The 24,071-nt window shown below is 49.0% G+C and overlaps 1 protein-coding gene across 7 annotated transcripts in view; it reads left to right on the top strand.

Annotated features, from left to right (window-relative positions):
- DYRK1B (dual specificity tyrosine phosphorylation regulated kinase 1B) overlaps positions 1 to 23,979 on the top strand; it is a 28,893-nt gene extending 4,914 nt beyond the window's left edge. For 2 of the 7 annotated variants that reach the window (XM_022585662.3, XM_022585658.3), the window contains exons 6-12: positions 251 to 537; positions 1,267 to 1,413; positions 1,495 to 1,635; positions 1,947 to 2,262; positions 2,656 to 2,762; positions 2,858 to 4,540; positions 11,301 to 23,979. In XM_022585662.3, coding sequence (XP_022441370.1) covers positions 251 to 537; positions 1,267 to 1,413; positions 1,495 to 1,635; positions 1,947 to 2,262; positions 2,656 to 2,762; positions 2,858 to 3,223 — 1,364 coding nt within the window. In that variant the 3' untranslated portion in view covers positions 3,224 to 4,540; positions 11,301 to 23,979. The remainder of the gene's footprint in view (positions 1 to 250; positions 538 to 1,266; positions 1,414 to 1,494; positions 1,636 to 1,946; positions 2,263 to 2,655; positions 2,763 to 2,857; positions 4,541 to 11,300) is intronic. The other 5 variants (XM_022585659.3, XM_089902838.1, XM_089902839.1 and 2 more) reach the window with 5 other exon arrangements.
- Positions 23,980 to 24,071: the final 92 nt, after the last annotated feature.

Raw genomic sequence — 24,071 nt, forward strand, 5'->3', positions numbered from 1 at the left:
ATCAGGAAGTTTGACAGAGACTTGAAAAGAAAATTAACTTCCTTTGTGAATCAAGTTATAGACATATAAAAACATCCTGATTAGCAGCTGGTAACTGTGGGCACACCACAGTTTGGCCTGTGCTCCAGAAGCAGAGACACAGATCTGGTTCCAGCCTCTCTCCTTATGAGCGTGGGCCCCAGGCTGCCGCTGGCCCTCCCTGAGCCTCAGTTTCTTCTCCCTCGGCCCATTTCCGTCCTCTTCCCGGCAGTGCACCTGAAGCGACACTTCATGTTCCGGAACCACCTGTGCCTGGTGTTCGAGCTGCTTTCCTACAACCTATACGACCTCCTGCGCAACACGCACTTCCGTGGCGTCTCGCTGAACCTGACGCGGAAGCTAGCGCAGCAGCTCTGCACGGCGCTGCTCTTCCTGGCCACGCCCGAGCTCAGCATCATTCACTGCGACCTCAAGCCCGAGAACATCTTGCTCTGCAACCCCAAGCGCAGCGCCATCAAAATCGTGGACTTCGGCAGCTCCTGCCAGCTTGGCCAGCGGGTGCGGCCCCGGGGTGGGGCCAGCGGTGTGGGTGTGGCCAGGCTGTGGGCGGGGTCAACTGGTGGCCTGGGGCTAAGGGGCGAGGCTAGGAGGGGATGGGATCGTAATGTGCAGCTTGGAGTGGCTGATGCCTGAGGGATAGTGCTTGGGATGGGGGTGTGTGCGGGTACGGAGGGTGGGGCCAGTGGGTGAAGGAGAGGGCCACAGGGTATACTGCGGGAAGGAAAGAGGAGTGGAGCCTGGGAGAACAAGCCAGTTTTGAGGCTGCCAGATTGTAGGGTTGGAGAGGAGGAGTTGGGTGGCCTTGAGCGTGGCGTGGCAGTTTACAAAGTTTTGTTTACTCTGTGCTCTTAAAGCTGGGGTTGGAAGGGGGTGGGGCTCTTCAGCTTTGCAGCTTCCTGTGAGCTGGCATTTAAGATGATGCTGGTAGTGGTTTGAAAAGTGTCCAGTTTGGGAGGGTGGGAAGGGCCTAGGTTTACAGACTCCCAGCCTCTGGTGACCAAGAGGGGCTCAGGATCAGGCCAGCAGAAATGGAGATCAGGATCAGATTAGGCCAGTAGAGTGACTCCTGGAAAGCTGGTGTTGATAACATCAGGGTTTGGAGACCCCCGTCCCCAGTTTTGGGGGCAGGAGACCTGTCCTTAGTCAGTCCTCCTAGCTGTGGGGGTGTGTCACTGGTGCGAGTTGGGGAGGCGGGACCTCTGACGATTGCCCTCTCTCCTCCCCCAGATCTACCAGTACATCCAGAGCCGTTTCTACCGTTCGCCCGAGGTGCTCCTGGGCACACCCTACGACTTGGCCATTGACATGTGGTCCCTGGGCTGCATCCTGGTGGAGATGCACACTGGAGAGCCCCTCTTCAGTGGCTCCAATGAGGTGTGCTCCTGAGGAGGGGGTGCGCTGGAGGGGGTGGAGGCCTGGCCGGCCTGATGATCCTGACTGCCTGCCTGCTCTCAGGTGGACCAGATGAACCGGATTGTGGAGGTGCTGGGCATCCCACCAGCCCCCATGCTGGACCAGGCACCCAAGGCTCGAAAGTACTTTGAGCGGCTGCCTGGGGGTGGCTGGACCCTGCGAAGGACAAAGGAACTCAGGAAGGTGCGGCCCCTGCCCCATGCCGCTCCTCCTACCCCGGTGGCCCCTCACTCTCACACTTGGGGCTCCCTGCTCCCTCTCTCCCTGCTTCCCCTCCCTTGTGTCTTTCCCTTCCTTCCTCTTCCCTCCACCCCGTCTGTCCTTTCCTTCCTCCCCCACCCACCCCATCTCTCCTACTACCTACCCCACAACTCTTCTTAGCTCCTCTCTTTCCACTTTCTCTCCTGTGCCTCTGTTTCCCCGTGTGTGTCTCCCTGCCCCTCCTGCCCACTGACGGCCACTCTCTTGCCCCCCCTCCCACCTCCCCCTGCCAGGATTACCAGGGCCCCGGGACACGGCGGCTGCAGGAGGTGCTGGGCGTGCAGACGGGCGGGCCCGGGGGCCGGCGGGCGGGGGAGCCGGGCCACAGCCCCGCCGACTACCTCCGCTTCCAGGACCTGGTGCTGCGCATGCTGGAGTATGAGCCCGCTGCCCGCATCAGCCCGCTGGGGGCTCTGCAGCACGGCTTCTTCCGCCGCACGGCTGATGAGGCCACCAACACGGGCCCGGCAGGCGGCAGTGCCTCCACCTCGCCCGCGCCCCTCGACACCTGCCCCTCTTCCAGCACCGCCAGCTCCATCTCCAGCTCTGGTGGGTGCTCAGTGCCAGATGGGGTAGAACAGGGGTCGGGGCAGCTCTGGCTTGGCCTGATCTGGGGGGGACCTTGTCACTGGGCCTTCACCTAGAGCTATGAAACTGCATGATCCTCAACTCCAGAATGGGTGGGGTAGGCGAGCTCGGACTGGCCCTGATTTGGTCTCTGAAACTGAGCTTGGGTTCAGATCTCTAAAACTGGTTCTGACTCTTTGACACCCCAAACTGAACTCTGACCCCTGATCTCAAAATTGGGTCTGATCCTTCGACTGGGTGCTGGCCCCAAAGCCCAGACCTGGGCCTGGACCGTGAACCAGACTCAGCCACCTGAAAACTCAGCCCTACCTTTCCTCGCTTAAGGCCTCTCCTCTCTTCCCCTGGCACTTCCAGGAGGCTCCAGTGGCTCCTCCAGTGACAACCGGACCTACCGCTATAGCAACCGATATTGTGGGGGCCCTGGGCCCCCCGTCACTGACTGTGAGATGAACAGCCCCCAGGTAATGGGACCTTGGGGACTTTGGAAGTGGGTGGTGGGGTGTCTGGGGCTTCAGGACCTAGGTCTCCATCACCAACTGTTCCTTTGCTCCTTTAGGTCCTGCCCTCCCAGCCACTGCGCCCCTGGGCAGGGGGTGATGTGCCGCACAAGACACATCAGGCCCCTGCCTCATCACTGCCAGGGACCGGGGCCCAGTTACCCCCTCAACCCCGATGCCTTGGCCGTCCCCCGTCACCAACCTCACCACCACCCCCGGAGCTGATGGATGTGAGCCTGGTGGGCGGCCCTCCGGACTGCTCCCAGCCTCACCCGGCGCCTGCCCCCCAGCACCCGGCTGCCTCAGCCCTCCGGACTCGGATGACAGGAGGTCGTCCACCCCTCCCACCCCCCGATGACCCTGCCACTCTGGGGCCGCACTTGGGCCTCTGTGGTATACCCCAGAGCACGGCAGCCAGCTCATGACCCTGCCCCCTCCCTGGGGCCCCTCCTGAAGCCATACCCCCCCACCCACCCAATCTGGGGGCCCTGGGCTCCCATCCTCATCTCTCCCCTTGACTGGAATTGCTGCTACCCAGCCGGGGTGGGTGAGGCCTGCACTGATTGGGGCCTGGGGCAGGGGTTCAAGGAGAGGGGTTTAGGCTCACCTCCCCACTAAGGACTGGACCCTTGGTCCCTTCTCTCCCCTTGTTTTCTATTTATTGTACCAAAGACAGTGGTGGTCCAGTGCGGGGAGGGGGAGATTCCCTCTCACCCCAGGGCCCTAGGAGGGGGTGGGGGCAGGTAGGGGGAGATGGCCTTGCTCCTCCTTGCTGTACCCCCCAGTAAAGAGCTTTCTCACATTCCCGCCTGAGCGTTTGCAGGCCCTCGGCTCCCCTCTCCCAGCCCTCAGAGGCGTGGTGGGGAACGGTGTTTGGGGAGGGGGGGGTGCTGGAAGAGCTTTGTCGTGTGGGATGAGTCCCTGGTCCCTGGGGAGGTTATGGCTATTGATGCAGGCATGGGACTGCAGGAGGTCTGGGGCTGTGGAAATCTAGACACAAATCCTGGATAGGATGCTAGCCCACACTTGCTTTTTCTAGGGTAAACTGAGACCTTGAAAGGTAAAGGCCCAGCTCTGGCCTGTCTCTGGGAAACATCAGGTTCTGCCCTAATAAGCCAGGGCTTCCACAGAGTCTGCACAGGCATGGCTCATTTTGCCAGTCATCCGGTAGGTGCTGAGTGCATGTAGCAGGCCTTATTGGTGCCACCTGGGGAATGGCAGGCAGGCAGTGGGTACGGAATTTACCCCCCACACGTCTTGTCTCACTCTTCGGAACCATTGTGGAGCAAAGCATTTTAAGATTCTCAGGCAAAAAGAAAGTCCCGGGGTTCCAGGTAAGTGGGCCTGTTTCCATAGTAATTTGGAAACTTCTGTCTCTAACCGGCCAATCAAGAGCCGTCAGGTTCAAAGGGTATAGTCCTCCGCCACCGGGGCGCGGGGCTTCCTGGGAAATGGAGTTCTATTTGGAAATTTCTTCTCCCCGTTTTCGTTGCTGAACTACAAAGCCCAGAATTCTTTTCGCTCACGTGTTTAGGGGCGGGTTCTCAGGTAGCCAATGGGCAGTCAGAAGCACTCGGGGCCCGGATGCTTAAGGCGGGCTGTAGAGGAGGAGAAGGCCGTGATTGGGTGACTTTGGCCAGACTCTGCGGGAGTATTGAGTTCTCGAAGTCTTGCGGAAGGTGGGTGACTGCGCTGTTCCGGGAGAGCGTGCAGGTTAGGCGTTCATAGCTACCGAGCAGGAGGTAAGCGCGGAGGCCCGAAGCGGCCCCACCACGTGGGGCGTCACTAGCCTCTGTGTTGGGTCCGGCTCGCGGGAAGCCCCAGTCAATAGGAGAGACGGGCAAAGGCCTCGTTACGGGCCTGCGTGTGTTCGCTAACGGAGGCAGCGTGAAACGCGGAGAGAACCCAGGCCCGGCACCGGTAGGGAAACCTTGCCGGGGGTAGGGGGAAGGTGCTGTCTGAGCTGAGACCTGAAGACGGAGGGACGTTTGGGGGTGGCGGTGGTGCGGTGGAATGGCTTGCGCAAAGGCAACGATGAGAAATAGCCTGGTGTGTGAATGACCTGCAGGTGGTTGGTGTTGGTGGAAATCTTACTGAAAGTGCTGTGTGAATTAGATTGTGGAAGATTTTGTTGGCTCTTTAAGGAGTTTGGACTTTGTCCTGAGGGCAGTGAGGAGCCACGGAGGGTTTTCCAGAAGGGAAGGGGCCCAATTTGCTGCCAGCTGGGAATAGATTGACGGGGAAAAGACTAGGGTCTGGGAGCCCAGGATGGCAGCTGTGGTATCCTAGGCGGGAGATGTCGGGGATGGAGCAGGGCAGGGGCCTTGGATGGGAGGGGAGGATGAGTGTCGGTGGGGGAGACTTCCAGAAGGCTGAGTTCACAGGCTGTGTGGGAGAGGGAGGCGAAGACAGGCGCGAAGGGAATCTCTCCAGCACTGTGGGACGGTGCCTGACATATCAAAAATGATTATAAAACTTTTTTTGAATGAACGGTCATAGGAAGCAGGTACTACTATGATCTCCCTTTTGCAAATAAGATTACTAATGGTAGAGAAAATTAAGTAACTTGCCCAGGATCACATGGCTAGGAAGTGGAGGGCTCAGGATTTGTGTGTGAACTATTGACTTAGCAAGGTGCAGGATGAACCTCAAGACATCAGCAGGAGTCAAATCATGTGGGTCCTGTGAGGAATTTGTGATGAGCATGGAAATGTATATTCCCAATTTCTATTTCTAGCCCAGAACCCCTCTCCTGGCCTGTTGACTGACTGCCAACATGATAATCTCCTCCTGGATATCTAGAGATACTGAGAGTAATCTTTGCGAATTTGAACTCCTGGTTTTTTCCCAAAAACGTGTACCTCCCACATTCTCACTAAATGCCACCTCCATTCTTGTAGTCCTTCAGACCAAAAGCTTGGGAGTTGTCCTTGGTCCCCTCTTTGTCTTTTATCCATGTCTGGTCCATCAGCATATACCTTCAAAGTATATTCAGAATCGGACCATTTCTTCCCACCTCCACTCCTGTCACCCTGGCCCTGTCCACCCTTATCTCCTGCCTAGACCTCAGTGGTCTATTTGCTCCCCACTGTCTGTTTCTCACATGCAGCCAAAGGGACACTGTGGACACCTGGGTCTGGTCACATCCCTCCCCTGCTCAGTACCCTGTGGCTCCATCTCACAGAAAGTAAATGCCACGTTCCTCTCCATGGCCTGCAAGGCCCTGCATTATCTGTCCCTGTTGCCTGTCTGACATCATCTACTCCCTTCTTGTTCCCTCTGTTCCAGCCACACTGGCCTCAGGGCCTCTGCACTTGCTGTTCTCTTTATGTTGAACATTCTTCTCCCGAATAGTCAAGGCTCACCACCATCTCCTTTAGATCTTTACTCAGATTTTACTTTCTCCTTGAGATCTTTCCTAACCACCCTTCTAGAATGGTGCCACAAATATTTGTATCTGGGCTTCCCTGGTGGCGCAGTGGTTAAGAATCCACCTGCCAATGCAGGGGACACGGGTTCGAGCCCTGGTCCGGGAAGATCCCACGTGCTGCGGAGCAGCTAAGCCCGTGCGCCTAGAGCCTGTGCCCTGAAACAAGAAAAGCCAATGCAGTGAGAAGCCCGCGCACCACAAGAGCAGCCCCTGCTCGCTGCAACTAGAGAAAGCCCGCACACAGCAACAAAGATCCAATGCAGCCATAAATATATTTTTAAAAAAATTCATATCTGTCTTCCCTTTAACTTTTTCCTTAGCATTAATCATATCCCTGCTTAACACGGTGCATAATTTATCTTGTTTATTGTCTGTCTCCCCCCCCCACCCTGTAGTAGATCATGAGCTTCATGAGGGCAGGAGCTTTTGTCTACTCCATGCTTTTTGTCTAACACCTAGAAGAGCTCTTGACATGTAGTACAGGCTCAATAACTATTTACTGAATGAATGGATGGATGATTTCAGTAGTACAATTCCTGATCCTAGCATTCTAGGGACTCTGTTGATCCCCTATGCACAGAACCTTAAGGGGCTGCCTTAACGTTTTCTGAGGTCTCAGACATTCAACAAACATTTCATCTTGCCTCTGCTTTGTGCTCAGGATTGAGGATACAGCAGAGAACAAAGCAGTTTCCCTGTCCCCAGAGAGCTCACAGTCTCCGGGGTGGAGGTTCAGATTGTCAACTTCTCACGCAAATATGAAATTACAAAGAAAGGTAGAGTGTCATAAGAGCACTTGACAGGAAGTCTAATCTGGACCCTAGGAAGTGAGGTTTGAGGTGATGGGGTAGGCATTAACTCTCTTAAGAGGTAAGTGTGTGTGTGGTGCTGGGAACCTAGAGGCTGAGGGGGAGCAAGAGGCCAGACCATGTGGATCCTGTAAGGAGTTTGTGTCCTTACCCCCACGTGCAGTGGGCAGTTGTAGAAGATTTTTTTTTTTTTTTTTTTGGCCTCTCCACGCAGCTTCCTGGAATTCCCAGGGAAGTTGTAGAAGAATTTTAAACAGTGGAAGCAGGCATGGTCAGTGTTAAAAACTCCCTCAGGCTGTTGTATGGGGAATTGGCTATTGTGTGGGGATTGAGGATTGAAGTAGACAGACCAGTGAGGAGGCTGTCACCATGAGATTAAAATGGCTGCTATTAAAGGCGGCCACGTGTTCTTTCCTGTTTCTCCCATGAAGAGGTGGAGTCTCCTTCTCCCTTTTTATCTGGGCTGGTCTGTGAGTTGTTTTGACCCACAGAATGCAGTAGAAGTGATGCTCTGCTGGTTGGGAGGACTGGGCCTTAAGAGGCCTGGCAGCTGTGCTTTTTTACTCTCTTGGAGCCCTGGGCTACCGCAGAAAGAAGTCCAGCTCCCCCAGTGGAGAGAGATGTGGAAAGAGAGAGGCCCAGTCATCCCCCAGCTCTTCCACCGTTTTAGCCGATGTGCTAAATCACACATGAGTGATGCCATCTTAGATAGTCTAGCCCAGCTCCCAGCTGACACCATGTGGCATTGAGACGAGCCATCCTGAGTCAGAGCCTTGTCCAAACTACAGAATCAGAAGCAAATAAGTGGTTGCTATTTTAAGCCACTGTGTTTTGAGGATGACTTGTTACCCAGCAATAGCTAACTGAAACAAACAAATGTTTTTTGAGATCTTACTGTCTTATGTATTAGCTCATTTAATCCTCATTAGTCATTCTGTGTGGTAATATTATTATTGCCTTTATATGTATGAGGGAACCAGGGCACAGAGAAGTTAGTGGAGTGCTAGCAAGATACCTGACACATAGTAAGTGCTGAGCATGTGACAGCTGTTAGCAGCAGCACGTTCATCAGCCTTAAAATTTCCATAATTGTTAAAGAAGTGATAGTAAAAGGAATTAGAGCGTTAGTAACCTAGTTACTAGTGGTGTGATTTTAAATAAGTGACTTCACCTTTCTGAGGTTCCATTTCTTCACTGTAAAATGGAAATTATAATACTCTTCATCTCAGAGGACTATTGTGAGGAGCACAGGGTCTTGACAGGGGCAAACATCTAATATACAGCAGGGATGCTAATTACTACAAAGCATGCATCCAAGTGTGTTGTGGCCACAAGGATGAAGCTATTTTCTTGGAAGGCCTAGTGGAGAAACAGAAAGGCATCAGGTCCTTGGTGATGTTGTCAAGTGCTGGATCAGGCTTCACCTGAAATGAGTTACTTCAGGACTTTCTTATTAGGGAATCCAATAAATCTTTTTTTTTTTTTTTTTAATCATTTAAGCCCAGTTGAATTGGGCTTTCTGTTACTTGGAACCAACATCCTGATTCCTGGGTTCTGTTATTTGTTGATTCATCAGATATGGAATACTGTTTAAAGTACTGTTTTAGGTGCTGGTATTATAATGGTGAACAAGACCCTCAAAAGCCCTGTCCTTGTGGAACTTACGTTCTAGTGGGGAAGGTAGATGATTTTTTTTTAAAATAAATTTATTTATTTTATGGTACGCGGGCCTCTCACTGTTGTGGCCTCTCCCGTTGCAGAGCACAGGCTCCGGACACGCAGGCTCAGCGGCCATGGCTCACGAGCCCAGCCGCTCAGCGGCATGTGGGATCTTCCCGGACCAGGGCCCGAACCCGTGTCCCCTGCATCGGCAGGCGGACTCTCAACCACTGCGCCACTAGGGAAGCCCTATTTTATTTTTGTATGCATTGGGTCTTCGTTGCTGTGTGCGGGCTTTCTCTCGTTGCGGCGAGCGGGGGCTACTCTTCATTGCGGTGCGCAGGCTTCTCATTGCAGTGGCTTCTCTTGTTGTAGAGCATGGGCTCTAGGTGCTCAGGCTTCAGTAGTTGTGGCTCGTGGGCTCAGTAGTTGTGGCTCGTGGGCTCCAGAGTGCAGGCTCAGTAGTTGTGGCTCGCGGGCTTAGTTGCTCCGCAGCATGTGGGATCTTCCCAGACCAGGGCTCGAACCCGTGTCCCGTGCATTGGCAGGCGGATTCTTAACCACTGCACCACCAGGGAAGCCCCAAAGGTAGATGATTTTTAAAGATTAATATTAGTGATATGAGCTATGAAGGCTGAGGGTAGGGATAGAGAGTGACAAGAGCTGCTGTTTTAGGTGGAGGGGTTCAATAAGATATCCTTGAGGAAATGTTATTGGAGGAGGGACCTGGCAAAAAAGGAGGAAGCCAGCTATGCACCTGTTTTGGGAAGAAGGACATTCCAGCTGGAAAAAACAGCAAGTTCAAAGGCCCTGAGGTGTGCTCGGTGTGTGGGAGGAGCAGAAAGGAGTGAACTGGACCAGACTGAGCCCGTTGAGCAGGAAGGAGATGAGGGCAAGGGGGCATGCAGGGCTGGATGGGCCTTGGGAAGGGCTTGAATTTGATTGGCAGCGAGATGGGAAGCAGTTGGAGCATCCTGAGCTGAAGAGTGATGTGATCTCACGTCCTAATGGGATTCCTCTGGCTGCCATGTGGGCACCAAGGTGGACGCAGGGCTCCAGCGAGGAGGCTGCTGCACTAGTGCAGCTGAGAGACGATGGTGGCTTGGCCGGCGTGGTAGCAGTGGAAGTGGGCAGATGTGGTTGGTTTGGAGGTGTAATTTGAAGGAAGGAGTGGGCAGGACTTAGGTGTGGGGGGAGAAAGGGGAGTCAACGACTGTAAGCTTTTTAGCCTGAGCTGTGGGGCGGGGGCTGAGGGAGCCTGTGGACATGGTAAGCATCCCAGCGGGGTGAGCATCACCACGATACAGGAGTCTGGCATCCAGGGGCAAGTTCTGGGCTGGAGATGTAAACTTGGGAGCCGTTGGCATTTTCATGGTAGTGAGGCCCAGGAGGAGATCACTAAGGAAGGGAGCACGGATGGAACCGAGGTCTGCGCGTGGGAACAGCGAGCTCGGTGAGGAGGTTACTGCAGTCGTCTAGGCGAGAGATGACAGTGGCCCGGACCAGGGCATAGGCAGGCGTGAGCGGTCGTCTGGATGCATTTTGAAGGCAGAACCCACAATGGATTGGTTGCGGGTGATGACAAAGAAATGGGCCAGGGCCTCCTGAGAACAGAATAGAGTCAGAACGTGGGGCAGCGACTCTGCTTCCCTCCTTCCCCAGGCCCTGTGGTCTGCTGCGCTTTGCATCCGCTGCCTCCTCTGTCTGCAGGCAGCTGCAGTGCCCCACAGCCCTTCTGTCCCCGTCCCAAATTCCCTCAGACAGGACTCAGATTGCTGGTGTCCAGCATCCAGTCTTGCTCAACCCGCTGTAGCTGGAGGATTCCACAGTGATGTCTGTCTGCTGGGAAGGGCTGTGGACTGGGCGGTCACCTCACACATTCACACAGTATCCCTGATAGTTGGTGTATTATGGGCAGGCGTTGGGCGTGATTTGACCCTGTTTTGGTAGGTGGGTGGGACAGACCCTTTACATAGCCTTAGACTCGTCCTGGGTTGGGTGATGGGGCAGGGGAAACCAGGAAGGTGGGGTCCGGCAGGCTCTGGCTCAGAAGGGTTAGGGTCGGCTTGGGAAGGTGGTGGGGATCCAGCACAGCTTCTGCCACCTGTGGGTGCTCCCACAGTAAGGGACACACAGCGATGACTGAAACAGCCTCCATGCTGCCCTCACAGAGCACACATCGCGGGGGGACAACCCCTTACCAGATGGGGTCAGGGCGGGAAGGGGGAGCCCAGAGGAAGCACCTGACCTAGTTGAAGGTATCAGGGAGGACTTCCTGGAGTAGAGACCCCATGAGATGAGACCTGAAGAGTCAGATGAAGGGAGTTAGGGACTCTGCTGGTGACTGCTTGTAGCCCAGTTAGTAGATACTTAAAAAAAAATTTTTTTATATAACTAACTTTAGATTTACAGAAAAGTTGCAAAGATTGTACAGAGACCTCCCATATACCTTACACTCAGCGTCCTCTAATGTTAGCATCTTACTTAATTGCAGTACCTTTGTCAAAACTAAGAAATGAACGTTGATTAGTGTCCTACTACTGAAACTCCCGACTTTGTTCATATTCCGCCCGTTTTTCCACTAATGTTCTTTTTCTGTTGCAGGATGCAATCCAGGGTGCCCTGTTGGGTTTATTCATCCTGTCTCCTTGGTCTCCTCCAATCTGTGACAGTTTCTCAGTCTTTGTTTTCCTTGACCTTGACAGTTTTGAGGAGCACCGGTCAGGTATTTTGTAGAATGTCCCTCAGTCTGGGATTGTCTAATGTTTTTCTCATGGGTAGACCGGGATTGTACGTTTGGGGAAGAATATCACTCAGGTGATGGTAACCCGGATCACTTTGTTACAGCCGTGTCCGCCAGGTTTCTCAGCTGTAACCTGACAGGTTTTCCCTTCCCTTACGCTGTTTAGAAGCAGGTCACAAAATCCAGCCCGTAAGCTCCAGTTCCTGGAGGGAAAATATATGAAAGAATTTGTGTTCATATTGTCAGAACCACTACAGTAACTGATAAACACGGGAAGATCCTTTGAGGCTGTGCAAATGTCCTATTTCTCCTCAAAGTTCCACCCACTAATTTTGGCATTCATCTGTGGACCGTGCCTGCAGAAATCATTACTGTGGTGTGTTCTAATGACACTTTTCTGTTTTCCTCATTTCTCCTACATTAATTACTGGGAATTCTTCTGTAGGAAGGTTTGTCCCTTCTACCCCATTTATTTTATTTGTACAATCATTAATTTATATCAGTATGGACTCATGGGTATTTATTTTATTCTTTGGGTATAACCCAATACTATCATAATTAACTTTTTCACTCAAATTGTTCAGTTTTGGCCCTAGGGGCTCTTTGGGTTTCGCTCTGTATTCTTTATTTTTTTTTCCTTTAGCACTTCCTTACATTTTGGCACTGTGAGATGCTCCAGGCCTACGTTGCATTTTCCTTGCCCCAGCCCTAGAATCAGCCCCTTTCCAGGGAGCCCTGGTTCCTTTGATAGAGAATGGTATTAGACCCCAAGGTCTGGACACTGAGTGTGGTCATTGCTGCTGAGGTCTCCTATTTCTAGTCCCTCTCAGCTAGCTGACAGAGCTGGGGAAAATGTTATGTGTACAAACCCATGTATACACACGTCTATACTTCTGTGTGTGTGTGTGTGTATAGATATAGATATCTGTGTATAAAAATATACCTCAGTCCATACTGCTATCTCTGACTAATCCAGCTCCAGAGGGTTCGTTCTCACCTTCCCCCCTCGTTTTCTTTGTTAACTTCTTTCTCTGGCAATGAGAAACCTGGCTCAGTGGGCACTTTTTGGTGTTCATCTTATGGGCCATCTTGGCAGGAATTGGCAGTGTTGGCCATTCCCACCTTCCGTAAGGATACTCTTTCCTGGGTTTCTGTGACACTCCTGTCCCCTGGTTTTTCTCCTGTGTCTTGCTTCTTTGCAAGAAGTTCTGTTTTCGCCGACCTCTTAACTCTGGCCGGCTTTTCTCCCCTTCCACCCCGGGCCATCTTACCCTCTCCTGTGGTCTGTTTCCTGTCCCTGTGCTGATGATATCCACTCTCTGCCCTTAGCCCCACCTCCTCCCTGGGCCCCAGACCTCAGGGTCCTGAGGCCTCAAGAAGCCCTCTCTCCCCGTCCTGCCCTCAGGCCGGGTGACCCCTGAGCCCCCAATACTCACCGTGTCCCACATTGCAAACCTGCTCCTCCTCTTGGTCCCTATCTTAGGGGTGGTCCCTCCACACCCCAGGCTCCCAGAGAGAGCCCGGGGCTGCATCCTTGATGCCTCCCTCCCCATCCCCACCCTGCAGCCCAACCCATCATCCTCCAGAGCTTGACCACTAGGACTCCTGGACGCTTCTCCCACCTGCCCCTTCTCACCTTTCATGGTCCTGCCTTGGTGTAACCCTGTCCTCTCCCACCTTGTCTCTGCCTGGCCTCCCATCTCACTGTTTAACCCCCCTCCCACTTGACAGCTGAGGGATTTTTGTGAAAGAGAACTGATCATGTCCTCCTGCTTGAAGCCTTTCCATGTTTCTCCAGAGTCCTTAGGACCCAGTCCTAACTCCTTAGACTAATGCTGAAGACTTGGTGTGATCTGGTCTCTGACTGTCGCTCAGCCTGTCTCCCTGACCACCTGAGCTGCAGACACACTGAACTTCCTCTCTTACCTTGAGCATGGCCGGTGTTCTCACCTGGGCCTCCGCACGGACCCTCTCTTGGCCCCAGCAACCTTCAGCCCAGCCATTGCTGCGCAATCCACACACCTCCCACTTTCTTCCCACTCGTATCACCTTGAAACACTCCCAGACATCATCTGGAAAGATGATGAACAAGATGTAACCAGTGGTCATTTCTGAGTGTTGGAAGTAGGGGAGTTGCAAAATTTTTTTGCAACAAACACGTTTTCGCTGACTACTAACATAACACACCAAGAGCTGTTGTGGGAGAGAGAGTTAACTAAACAAGAAAAAAGTCACATGCTGTTTGAGCCTAAGAGGAAGAGACCTCTCAAGAATCATTTGTATTACCTACAGAATCCTGCCAGGCAGGAAGAGAACAGAGGTGTGTTTCTCAGCACAGTGTACAGTCACCCCAGACTGGACTTCGGAGGAGTGCCTGTAAGATTCCTTTCGAAATCACATCAACTTAGGGAACTTTCTACCGTCAATTTTCACAGTTACCGTTATAGACAGGACTTATGTCATTTAGACGGTGTTTGACAAGCATTTGGAACAACTGACTTGTAGAAAAGGACTTTGTACGTCTAAAGGGAGGTTACTAAAGTACGTTGGTGTTGGGAGCATTCTTGTCTTATCCTCTGATATCAGTGAATTCTGTGTAAAGGAACTATGGATGCATCTGCTTTGAGACCTTTTGCGGCTTCACTTCCGGCTGGCACGTGCTTTAATAATCACTGCCCACGTTTACATGGCGCTGCTTCATGCCAGGCACCAGTGTACACCCTTTGCATGTATGAATTCAGTAATAACCTCACATGGCCCTTAGGAGGCAGCTGCTGTCATTATCCCGGTTTTTCAGTGAGGCGTTTAGAGTTTAACTCAGTTGCTTCAGGTTCCGGAGCTAGTAAGTGGCAGGACTGGGATTTGAACCCAGGAATACCGTAGGTTCTGTTTGTGCCTTCAACCCCCTTCCTCCTGGACCTGGACTCCATTCTTAAAGGAGAAGCTCAGGTTCTTTCTTTTTTTGTTGTTTTTTGTTTTTTGGCCTCGCGGCACGGCTAACAAGATCTTAGTTCCCTGATCAGGGATTGAACCCCGGGCCCTCTGCCGTGAAAGCCCGCAGTCCTAACCACTAGACCTCCAGGGAGGTCCCTGAGATGTTCACAGTTCTGAATACTGCAATTTCTTCTTTTCAGAAGAGGTTAAATGACTTTCTTTTCTAGTTGCCAAAAATCTGTTTTCAACATCCCCAATTACTTGCAAAGAGAAACACTTTTAACTTTTTCTTTTTAAGGGAAATTTTATTTCCCTGAATTTTAAGGGAAAATTTCAAACATGCACAAAAGCAGAAAAGTCTAATGAACACCCATCACCCAGCTTCAGCAGTTAACCAGCATGCGGCCATTCTTGTTCCATCCATTCTTGTTCCCTGCTCAGTTAATTTTAAAGCAAATCCAGGTATGTTATATTAAAAGACATTGCCTTGGGCTTCCCTGGTGGCGCAGTGGTTGAGAGTCCGCCTGCCGATGCAGGGGACGTGGGTTCGTGCCGCGGTCCGGGAAGATCCCACATGCCGCGGAGCGGCTGGGCCCGTGAGCCATGGCCGCTGAGCCTGCGCGTCCGGAGCCTGTGCTCCACAACGGGAGAGGCCACAGCAGTGAGAGGCCCGCATACCGCAAAATAAATAAATAAATAAATAAATAAATAAAATAAAAGACCTTGCCTTTAAAGAAAAGGGGACCCACAGTTCCCTGCCCCAAGTCCTCCCCCTTCTGGCAAACTGAACACCTTCCTGATTCTCTCTTCCCTCTCCCCTCATTTTCCAAATGCAGACACACCTGTGCAGGATGTGATACTATCACTGGCTCCGTCCCTGGCTCTCCCATTTCCTGAAACCCTACCCGCACCGGGCATTTTTCCACGTTGCCCTGAAGCCTGAAAACGGCCCTCCTAGTGACCGTGGATGGCTGGTGCTGCCTGGCAGGCCCATCCCCTTCGGAGGAACATTTAATCTACGTGTGGCTTTCTGCCGTGATAGTGGCCTCTTCCTTATTTGGGTTATTTTCTGGATGCCCCCTCCACTCAAGCCAGGTCAGGCCTCCTGTAACACCCCTTGCACTCTGTAACTTCAAGCACGTTATGTTTAACATAGTCGAAAAGAAACAAGGCTTTGGGTACTTATCTATTAATTGCCTGGGAGCTCCATGACTCAGGTCTGTCTTGGAGACCTGAGCATCACCCAGCACAGGGCCTGGCACACAGTAGGCGCTCAGTAACAGGAATGAATGAATGATTGCCAAGGTCAATATCTGGGCGTTTATCATGAGGGCAATAGGAAGCCACAGAAGTGTTTTAGGGAGAACTGGACCCATTTTTCTCAAACTAATGTGCATATAAATCCCGTGAGATCTTGTTAAAATGCAGATTCTGAGTCAGTGGGTCTGGGGAGGGGCCTGAGGTTCTGCATTCCTGACAAGCTCCCAAATGATGCCAATGCTTTGAGTCACAAGGCTCTTGCTGTGCTGTTCAGTAAGGCAGCCACCAGCCACGTGTGGCTGTTGAGGATTTGAACTGTGGCTGGTGTGACCTGCTATGTGTTCTAAGTGTAAAATACCAGCCAGATTTCAAAGACTTAGCACAAAAAAGAGAATGTAACATATCTCATTAATAGTTTTTATATTGATCACATGTTAACATGGTAATATTTTGGATATATCAGGTTAAATAAAATGTTATTAAAATTCATTTTACCTGTTTTTGGTTTTTAATGTGGCTACTAGAAAATTTTAAATTACATCTGTGGTTCTCATTATGTTTCTCCTCTTTCTCACCTCTAAGCATTTGTACATGCTTTTCCCTCTTTTTGAAGCACCCCCTCCTTCTCCCTACCTCCTCTTCACAACTAATCACACACATCTTTCAGGTCTCAAGATGTCTCCTCCTCCAGGAAGCCCCCTTGATCCCCCAGGGTGGGTCAGGTATCCGTTTTGGGCTTCTGCTCTCTGGGTTTCCCCCGTCCCAGCCCTGACCATCTGTGATGTCAGCGTCTAAACGTCTGTCTCCGGAGATTGGAGACAGGATGGCGGAGTAGAAGGACTTGAGCTCACCTCCTCTCATGAAAACATCAAAATCACAACTAACTGCTGAACAACCATCAACAAAAAAAGACTGGAACCTACCAGAAAAGATATTCTACATCCAAAGACAAAGAAGAAGCCACAAGGAGACAGTAGGAGGGACACTTTCACGATATAAATGTCTGTCTCCCTCTTTAGAAAGGTAAATCCATGAGGATGGGGACAAAGTCTCTTCTGGTCACCACTTTTATCTCCAGAACCTGGCACAGAGTCAGTAATATCTGTTAACTGAATTAAGAAATGACAAGTAAGATGTGGGTCGTGTGCACTTGTAACTCTTGAACTGGACCATGAAGCCCACTTTTGAGGCCTTGTTTAATGTGCCCTGACATCAGCGCAGCATTCTGAACTGCTTTAACTTTTACTGGGTGTACAGTAGACATGTTGTGAATCTCATCAGCACATGCACCAGGCGAGATGTCCAAGAAAGTACGTAATAGCACTGACAGCAAAACATCGGAAACAAACCTGATGTCCACCAAAAGGAGAATGGATCAATTGTATCTTCACGCAGGGGAACAGTATGCAGCAGTGAAAAGGACGGAACTACAGGCACGCAAGAAAAATAATGTGTGAGAGGAGCAAAATTCAGAAGATTTCACATAGGATGATACTATTTTATAAAGCTCAAAACCAAGCACACAGAAACATTGTTTAGGCATTTGAAAATATGTGATAAAACTGTATCTTAAAATAGCAAGGGGGAGAGGGAATCTTTTGGGATTGGTTGTACTGTGCAGTTAAAATGGGTATATTTTATTGTGCATAAATTATACCTCAGTAAAGCTGAATTAAAAAGGAGAGTGGGCAGAACAGACTGCCTGATATACTGTGTAAGGAGGTGATGCTGGGGGCATATGCCACCATACGGTGACTCACCTACCTGTCATGCTGAGGAGGTCAGGCAGAAGAAAGGACCTGAGCCACTTAATCACTGAGCCAGGTAAGGGACTTTGCTTTCTGTGCTATGTCTCCAGTTCCAGTTCCATGCCTGGTGATTATTTGGAGCTCAATAAATATAGGTACTTTTAAGTAAAATTCTTTTGGAAGTAAAATACAATTTTCTTAACTGTTTGAATTTAACAACCCCAAAACACCCTGCCTCTGGAGTGCCTGCTGTGTGAAGTAACGCATTTCCTTCTGATTCAGGCCCTTTTGACTTGGATCCTCTTATCTGTAGCCAAACACATCTTAACTGGTGACCGCGTGGTGAGTGAGTTAACTGCTAACATCTTAGGGGTGTTAAAAAACACAATTTATGGGGGGTGGGGTGGAAGGGAGGCTCAAGAGGGAGGGGATGTATGTATACATATAGCTGATTCACTTTGTTCTACAGCAGAAACTAACCCAACATTGTAAAGCAATTATGCTCCAATTAAAAAAAAAAATAAAGACTTAAAAAATATTTCCCTGGGTAAATTGAAATCTAATTGGCACTATTTAAAAATTCATGAATTGGGCAGCATTCTATACGGCAGACAGATATTCCTGGAAGTTACACAACATGGAAGGCTTTTACAGTAAGGAGGATGGGACAAGGAAACGAAGTTATCAGCAAGGAAAAAATGAAAGTTCATTGGTGGAAAACAAAAGTTCAGGTGACACTGGCTTCTCACTGGCTGAGCTGTGGTGTTTTCCATTGGCTGGGCTTGTTGCAAGACAAGAAGGAAGTCTTCCTTCCCCCTGCTAGGGTAGTAAGTAGTTGTGCTTCCTGTTTGGGAGTGCAAGGTACCTCTCTTCCTGCTGGGGTCAGTAACTGGCATCTTCCTGTCTGGGTAATTGATACTCCTCCTGTTTGAGATAACTGACAACGAGTGGTAGGGCATGAGACCTCCCTCTACAGGCCTCTCTGACTCCAATTTTAGTTGGTTTCCTTTTATTAATTTTCACAGGGGATACCTACTGCGTGTCAGGCCGTATGTGAGGCCCTTACCTGCATGATTTCTTTGAATCTTCACAACACCCCTGTGAGGTGTTGTGGGCCCTCAAAGAGACTACAGATTGCCAAGCTTGCTCTTGCCTCCCATTGGATGCCTCCTGGGTCTAGACACACTGCTGTGTCCGCCCATCACCTTCAAGGAATTCCAACACTGCAATCACATATTCACGAGCTCAGCCAACTTCCAGAAACATGAGTGATAATAGTAATCAGTTACCACTATTTTATGTCACTAAGTTTAGGGAGGTTGGGTAAGCAGCAGTAGCTAACTGCTACACCCCCCCTCCCCAAGGATAACCACTGTGCTGACTTGACCTCTAATGCCATAGATTCTTTTTTTTCCCCAATTCTTTACTGTGTATAAATGAAATAATAAAGTGTATCAACCTCTGGGTTTCCTCTTTTATCATGATCTCTGTGCTTGGACCCATCTTACGAGGGTTTAAGGAGTGGGCACACACTTTGGCTTCCTGGTGCCCCTTCCTTTGAAGGCGGTGTAGTGGACATTGGTTATATTGGCCTGTCCAACATCCATTCATATTTCTGGTTGCAGCACCCCAGATTATCCCTCACTCTTCATCTGTGTGTTTGGGGGGCAGCAAAGTCCACCTGCTAGTTCTCTGGGGATGAGCCCATAACCTAGGCCTGGCTAAAGAGAATCTTCCATCTCCCTGACCACAATGACTGTTCAGAAATGGGCCTGTGATCTGAACCTGGCCAATGAGAGCCAGGGTGGGCTTCTGCTGAACTAGTAGGGAAGGGGAACTCCTTTTATCATATGGTTTCCCAGCTGGTAGAATCTAAGGCCAGAGCTGCTAGGGGCCCATTGTGAAAGGAGAGCTTGCCTGGGAATGAAGACAACACAAGAAAGGAAGGCAGAGCTGGGAGATGGAAAGAGAAAGAGAATCCTAGCTACCTCCTTGGCCCTGGGTCCACCTGTACCTGAAGGCAAACTTAACCTGTTTCAATTAGATCAGTCTATAAATATTTTTTCTGCTTAAGCCAGTTTGAATTTGGGTTTTCTGTTATTTGTAGCGCAGAGTCCCTGCAGGGGGTTATGCACATGGAGTTGTTTAAAAAGACCCAGTCAACGTTTCCATTAGCTGGACCCAGTGCTCGTGTGGAAAAGGCAGTGTAACAGTACAGAAGTTCTCACACTGTGAAATCTGGGCCAGGCCCATCAGCATCACCTGGGACCTTACGAGAAATGCAAATTCTTGGGTTCAACTTTAGCGAATCACAAACTCGGAATGGGTTCCGGCAAGAGTGTTTTGAGAAGCCCGCCAGGGGCTGTGTGTGCTAGTCAGAGCATCACCACAGGTGAGCATGGTGGGAGAGAAACAGCACAGGCTTGAGGTCCAAGTTGTGTCTTTGCCTCTCTCTGTCCAGCCCTCTGATTTCAGGTGAGTTACATAAATCACCCTGCTTCACATTTCCTACCTGGAAAATGGTGCACTTCTATCTGATAGTACTGTTATGTAGGCCAGTGAGTTAATAGAGGTAAATCGTTCAGAATAGCGCCTGGCACATAGTCCACGCTCATTAAAGTTAGATCCATGGTTTTCAGACTTTGTTGGACATTAGAATCACCTTGAGGGGCCCTCCCCTCCCCTCAGAATTTCTGATTCTCACTAAGGGAAGCCTGGAAATTTGCATTTTTAACTAGTTCCCAGGTCAAGTTGATGCTGCTGGTACAGGGGACCCTGCTTTGAAAACCACTGCGTTAGATGTTACTGCTAGTGGTCTCCAACTCCCTTTCTGGTGGTTCGGCAGTCACCTCAGGTGCTCTGGAATCGCTCTTTTCCACTGACTCAGGCTTCTTTCTCCTCCTCTCCCTCCCCTCTGGCATCAGTTTTGATAGCTGGATTCTCTGTGCTGGTAACTGGAGCTCTGAGCCCAGCTTTCCACTGGGAGTGGCCCCAGCCTCCACCTGTTCAGGGAACCTGATTGATGGTTCCTTCAACCACAACTGCTCCTTTTTTGTCTGCCTTCAGAACTGTCTCCAGCTTGCTTATATAAGCAGATCCCTTTCCTTCTAACCTCCAGTAGGCTGCATTTGCCACATCATTCCTGACACTGGCTGTCCAGCCCCCATCACAGGCATTTCTTTGCTTTGCTAATAAAAGTGGCTTTAAATGCAGAGCCAGTTAAGCTCCCCTCCAACAAGCTCCTCTATAACTTGACCTGTTAGCTAGGGCAAGGTCAGTGTGGCTGGAGCTGAAAGTGAGGGGGGAGGAAGGCAGGAGATTAGGTCAGACATACAGGCAGAATGTAGATTGTACAAGGCTTTATGTGTCATGAGAAGAACTTGGGCTCTAACTTAATAGTAGTAAAAAATTTAAATCATTAAAAAACTTGTGACATATAGTATATCTGTGTGTATATACACAATTTATACATGTGTGTACAGTTGAAAAAAATTATACACTGAACACACGTGTAGCCACCACATAGGTAAGAAATGGGACATTGCCAGTCAAAACCTTCCCTAACATTTGTGGATCCTGGACCAACAGTGCAAATGGAGGCTCCCTACCTATAGTTCTCACCCTGTCTTCCCATTCCTGTCTACATCCTGAACCCTTGTGGGGTCATCCATGCATGTGTGAGGGCACCCTAATCTGTATGGTGGAGTTGGTCCATCTCAGATCACCTCTTGCCCACCCCTTGGATCTAGAGGTGTGCACACCAGCATGACTTGCCCTGGGTTTGGGGGCGAGAAGGACTATGACAAGGTCCACCCAGGTGCTGGAAGCAGGTTCAGGAGCACTTGGGTAGAGGATTCTAGAGAATTGGGTCCTCTGTGCATGGCCTGGAACTGCATTATTCAAGAAGGTAGCTGCTAGTCGCATATGGCTATTTAAATTAATAAAATGAAAAAAAATTTTAAATTGAGTTCCTCAGTTACGCTAGCCACACTTTAAGTGCTCGTTAGCCACAGCTGGCTAGTGTCTGTTGCACTGGACAATGCAGATACAGAATGTCTTTCTATTGGACAGTGCTGGTTGGGAAGGAGGAGTGGTTTGGGTTCCATAAGACAGGACAGTATGACTCCTCCCGCCCCCCGCAACTGGTAAAAAGGTCAGGCAGGAGAAACTGCCTGTGAGAGAAACCAGATGTTGGATTTAACAGACAAAGTCTTCAAAGTAGCCATTATATAAATAGGTCCCAATAACTAAAGGGAATCATGACTTTAACAGTAAAAGTAACGTATGATGATACTGACTTACCAAATTTAAAATATCAATAAAGAGTCAGATATTATAAAATAGAACCAAATGGAAGTTTGGAGCTGAGAAGTGCATTAACTGAAATGAAAAAATCAGTAGATCTGAGCTGACAGGAGAAGAGAGATATTATGTATTCTAAAGAACAAAGAGAGAAAAGAATGAACAAAATAAACAGAACCCAGAGAAAAGTGGGACACCGTTTAGCAAAACAGTATACACTTAATGGAGTGCCAAAAGGAGAGGAGAGAGAGAGAGCAGAAGAAAAATTATTCTAAGAAATAATGGTGTATACACACACACAACACATGCATACATACATACATGTACATATAGTATTGTTGGGCCTGTAACATATAGAATGGTAATATAACTGCCAACAACAGCACAAAGGAAGTACATTAAACCAAAGTTGTATTGGGCTAAGGAGAGGACTCCAGATGGTAATTTGAAATGAACAAGAACAAATGAAGAGAACAAGAAATGGTAAGAAGGTTAATATAACAAAAGCTATAAATATATGCTTGCTCTTCTCTCATCCTCTTTAAAAGACATAACACTATATAAAGTAATAATTAAAACAACGCATTCTTGGTAACATTTATAGATGTAAAATGTATACCAATAATACAATACAAAGGGGGGAAAGGTAATAGAATTCTACAGGAGGGACTTCCTTGGTGGTGCAGTGGTTAAGAATCCACCTGCCAGTGCAGGGGAAGTGGGTTCGAGCCCTGGTCCAACAAGATCCCACATGCCACGGAGCAACTAAGCCTGTGCCCCACAACTACTGAGCCTGCTCTCTAGAGCCTGCGCGCCGCAACTACTGAAGCCCGCACACTCTAGAGCCCATGTGCTGCAACTACTGAGCCCATGTGCTGCAACTACTGAAGCCCGAGTGCCTAGAGCCCATGCTCCACAACAAGAGAAGCCACTGCAATAAGAAGCCTGTGTACCACAACAAAGAGTAGCCCCCACTCACCTCAACTAGAGAAAGCCTGTGTGCAGCAATGAAGACCCAACGCAGCCAAAAGAAGAAGAAAAAACAACTCTATAGGAGCAATGTTGCTATAGCTCACTGGAATTAAGTTAGTATAAATCTGAAGCTCATTCTGATTAGTTAAGATGTATATGGTAAGCAACCACTAAGGAAATCACTCAAAAAAATTAATGAAAAGAAATTAGTAAAGAAATTTAAATGCTACATTAGAAAAGATTCACTTAATGTAAAAGAAACAGTAAAGGAAGAATAAATGAGCAAAACAGGCATGAAACACATAGAAAATAAAAAGTGAAATGGCAGATATAAATCTAACTATACCAATAATAACGTTAAAATTTAATAGATTAAAACTATCCAATCAAAAGGCAGAGATTGTCAGGGAAAAAAAAAAGAACCCACCAAGATCCAATGATATTGTGACCTATAGGAAACATACTTTAGATTCAAAGATACAAATAGACCAAAAGTGATAGAATGTAAAAGGTATATCATGTAAACAGCAACCATAAGAAAGCTGGAGTAGCTATACTAATATCAGATGAAATTGATTTTTAAAATGTTACTAAATAAAAGAGGGAAATCTTATAATCAGGTCAATTTATCATGAAGATATAACAATTATAAACACATATGCACATAACAACAGAGCTCTGAATACAGAAATGAAAGGAGAAAATACAGAAGTACAGGTCAATGGAACAGGACACAAAGCCCAGAGATAAACCCACACAGTTATGGTCAACTAACCTATGACAAAGGAGGCAAGGATATACAATGGAGAAAAGACAGTCTCTTCAATAAGTGGTGCTGGGAAAACTGGGCAGCTATGTGTAAAAGAATGAAGTTAGGACACTCCCTAACACCATACACAAAAATAAACTCAAAATGGATTAGAGACCTAAATGTAAAAGACTGGACACTATAAAACTCTTAGAGGAAAACATAGGAAGAACACTCTTTGACATAAATCACAGCAAGATCTTTTTTGACCCACCTTCTAGAGTAATGGAAATAAAAACAAAAATAAACAAATGGGACGTAATGAAACTTCAAAGCTTTTGCACAGCACACTATAAACAAGACAAAAAGACAACCCTCAGAATGGAAGAAAATATTTGCAAATGAATCAACAAAGGATTAATCTCCAAAATATATAAACAGCTCATGCAGCTCAATATCAAAAAAACAAACAACCCAATCCAAAAATGGGCAGAAGACCTGAATAGACATTTCTCCAAAGAAGACATACAGATGGCCAAGAGGCACATGAAAAGCTGCTCAACATCACTAATTATTAGAGAAATGCAAATCAAAACTACAATGAGGTATCACCTCACACCAGTTAGAATGGGCATCATCAGAAAATTTACAAACAACAAATGCTGGAG

The sequence above is a fragment of the Delphinapterus leucas genome, chromosome 20 (genome assembly GCF_059928025.1).
Source record: "Delphinapterus leucas isolate spDelLeu-1000000601 "Yukka" chromosome 20, BTC_Dleu_Yukka2, whole genome shotgun sequence".
In the NCBI taxonomy this organism is placed as follows: domain Eukaryota; kingdom Metazoa; phylum Chordata; class Mammalia; order Artiodactyla; family Monodontidae; genus Delphinapterus; species Delphinapterus leucas.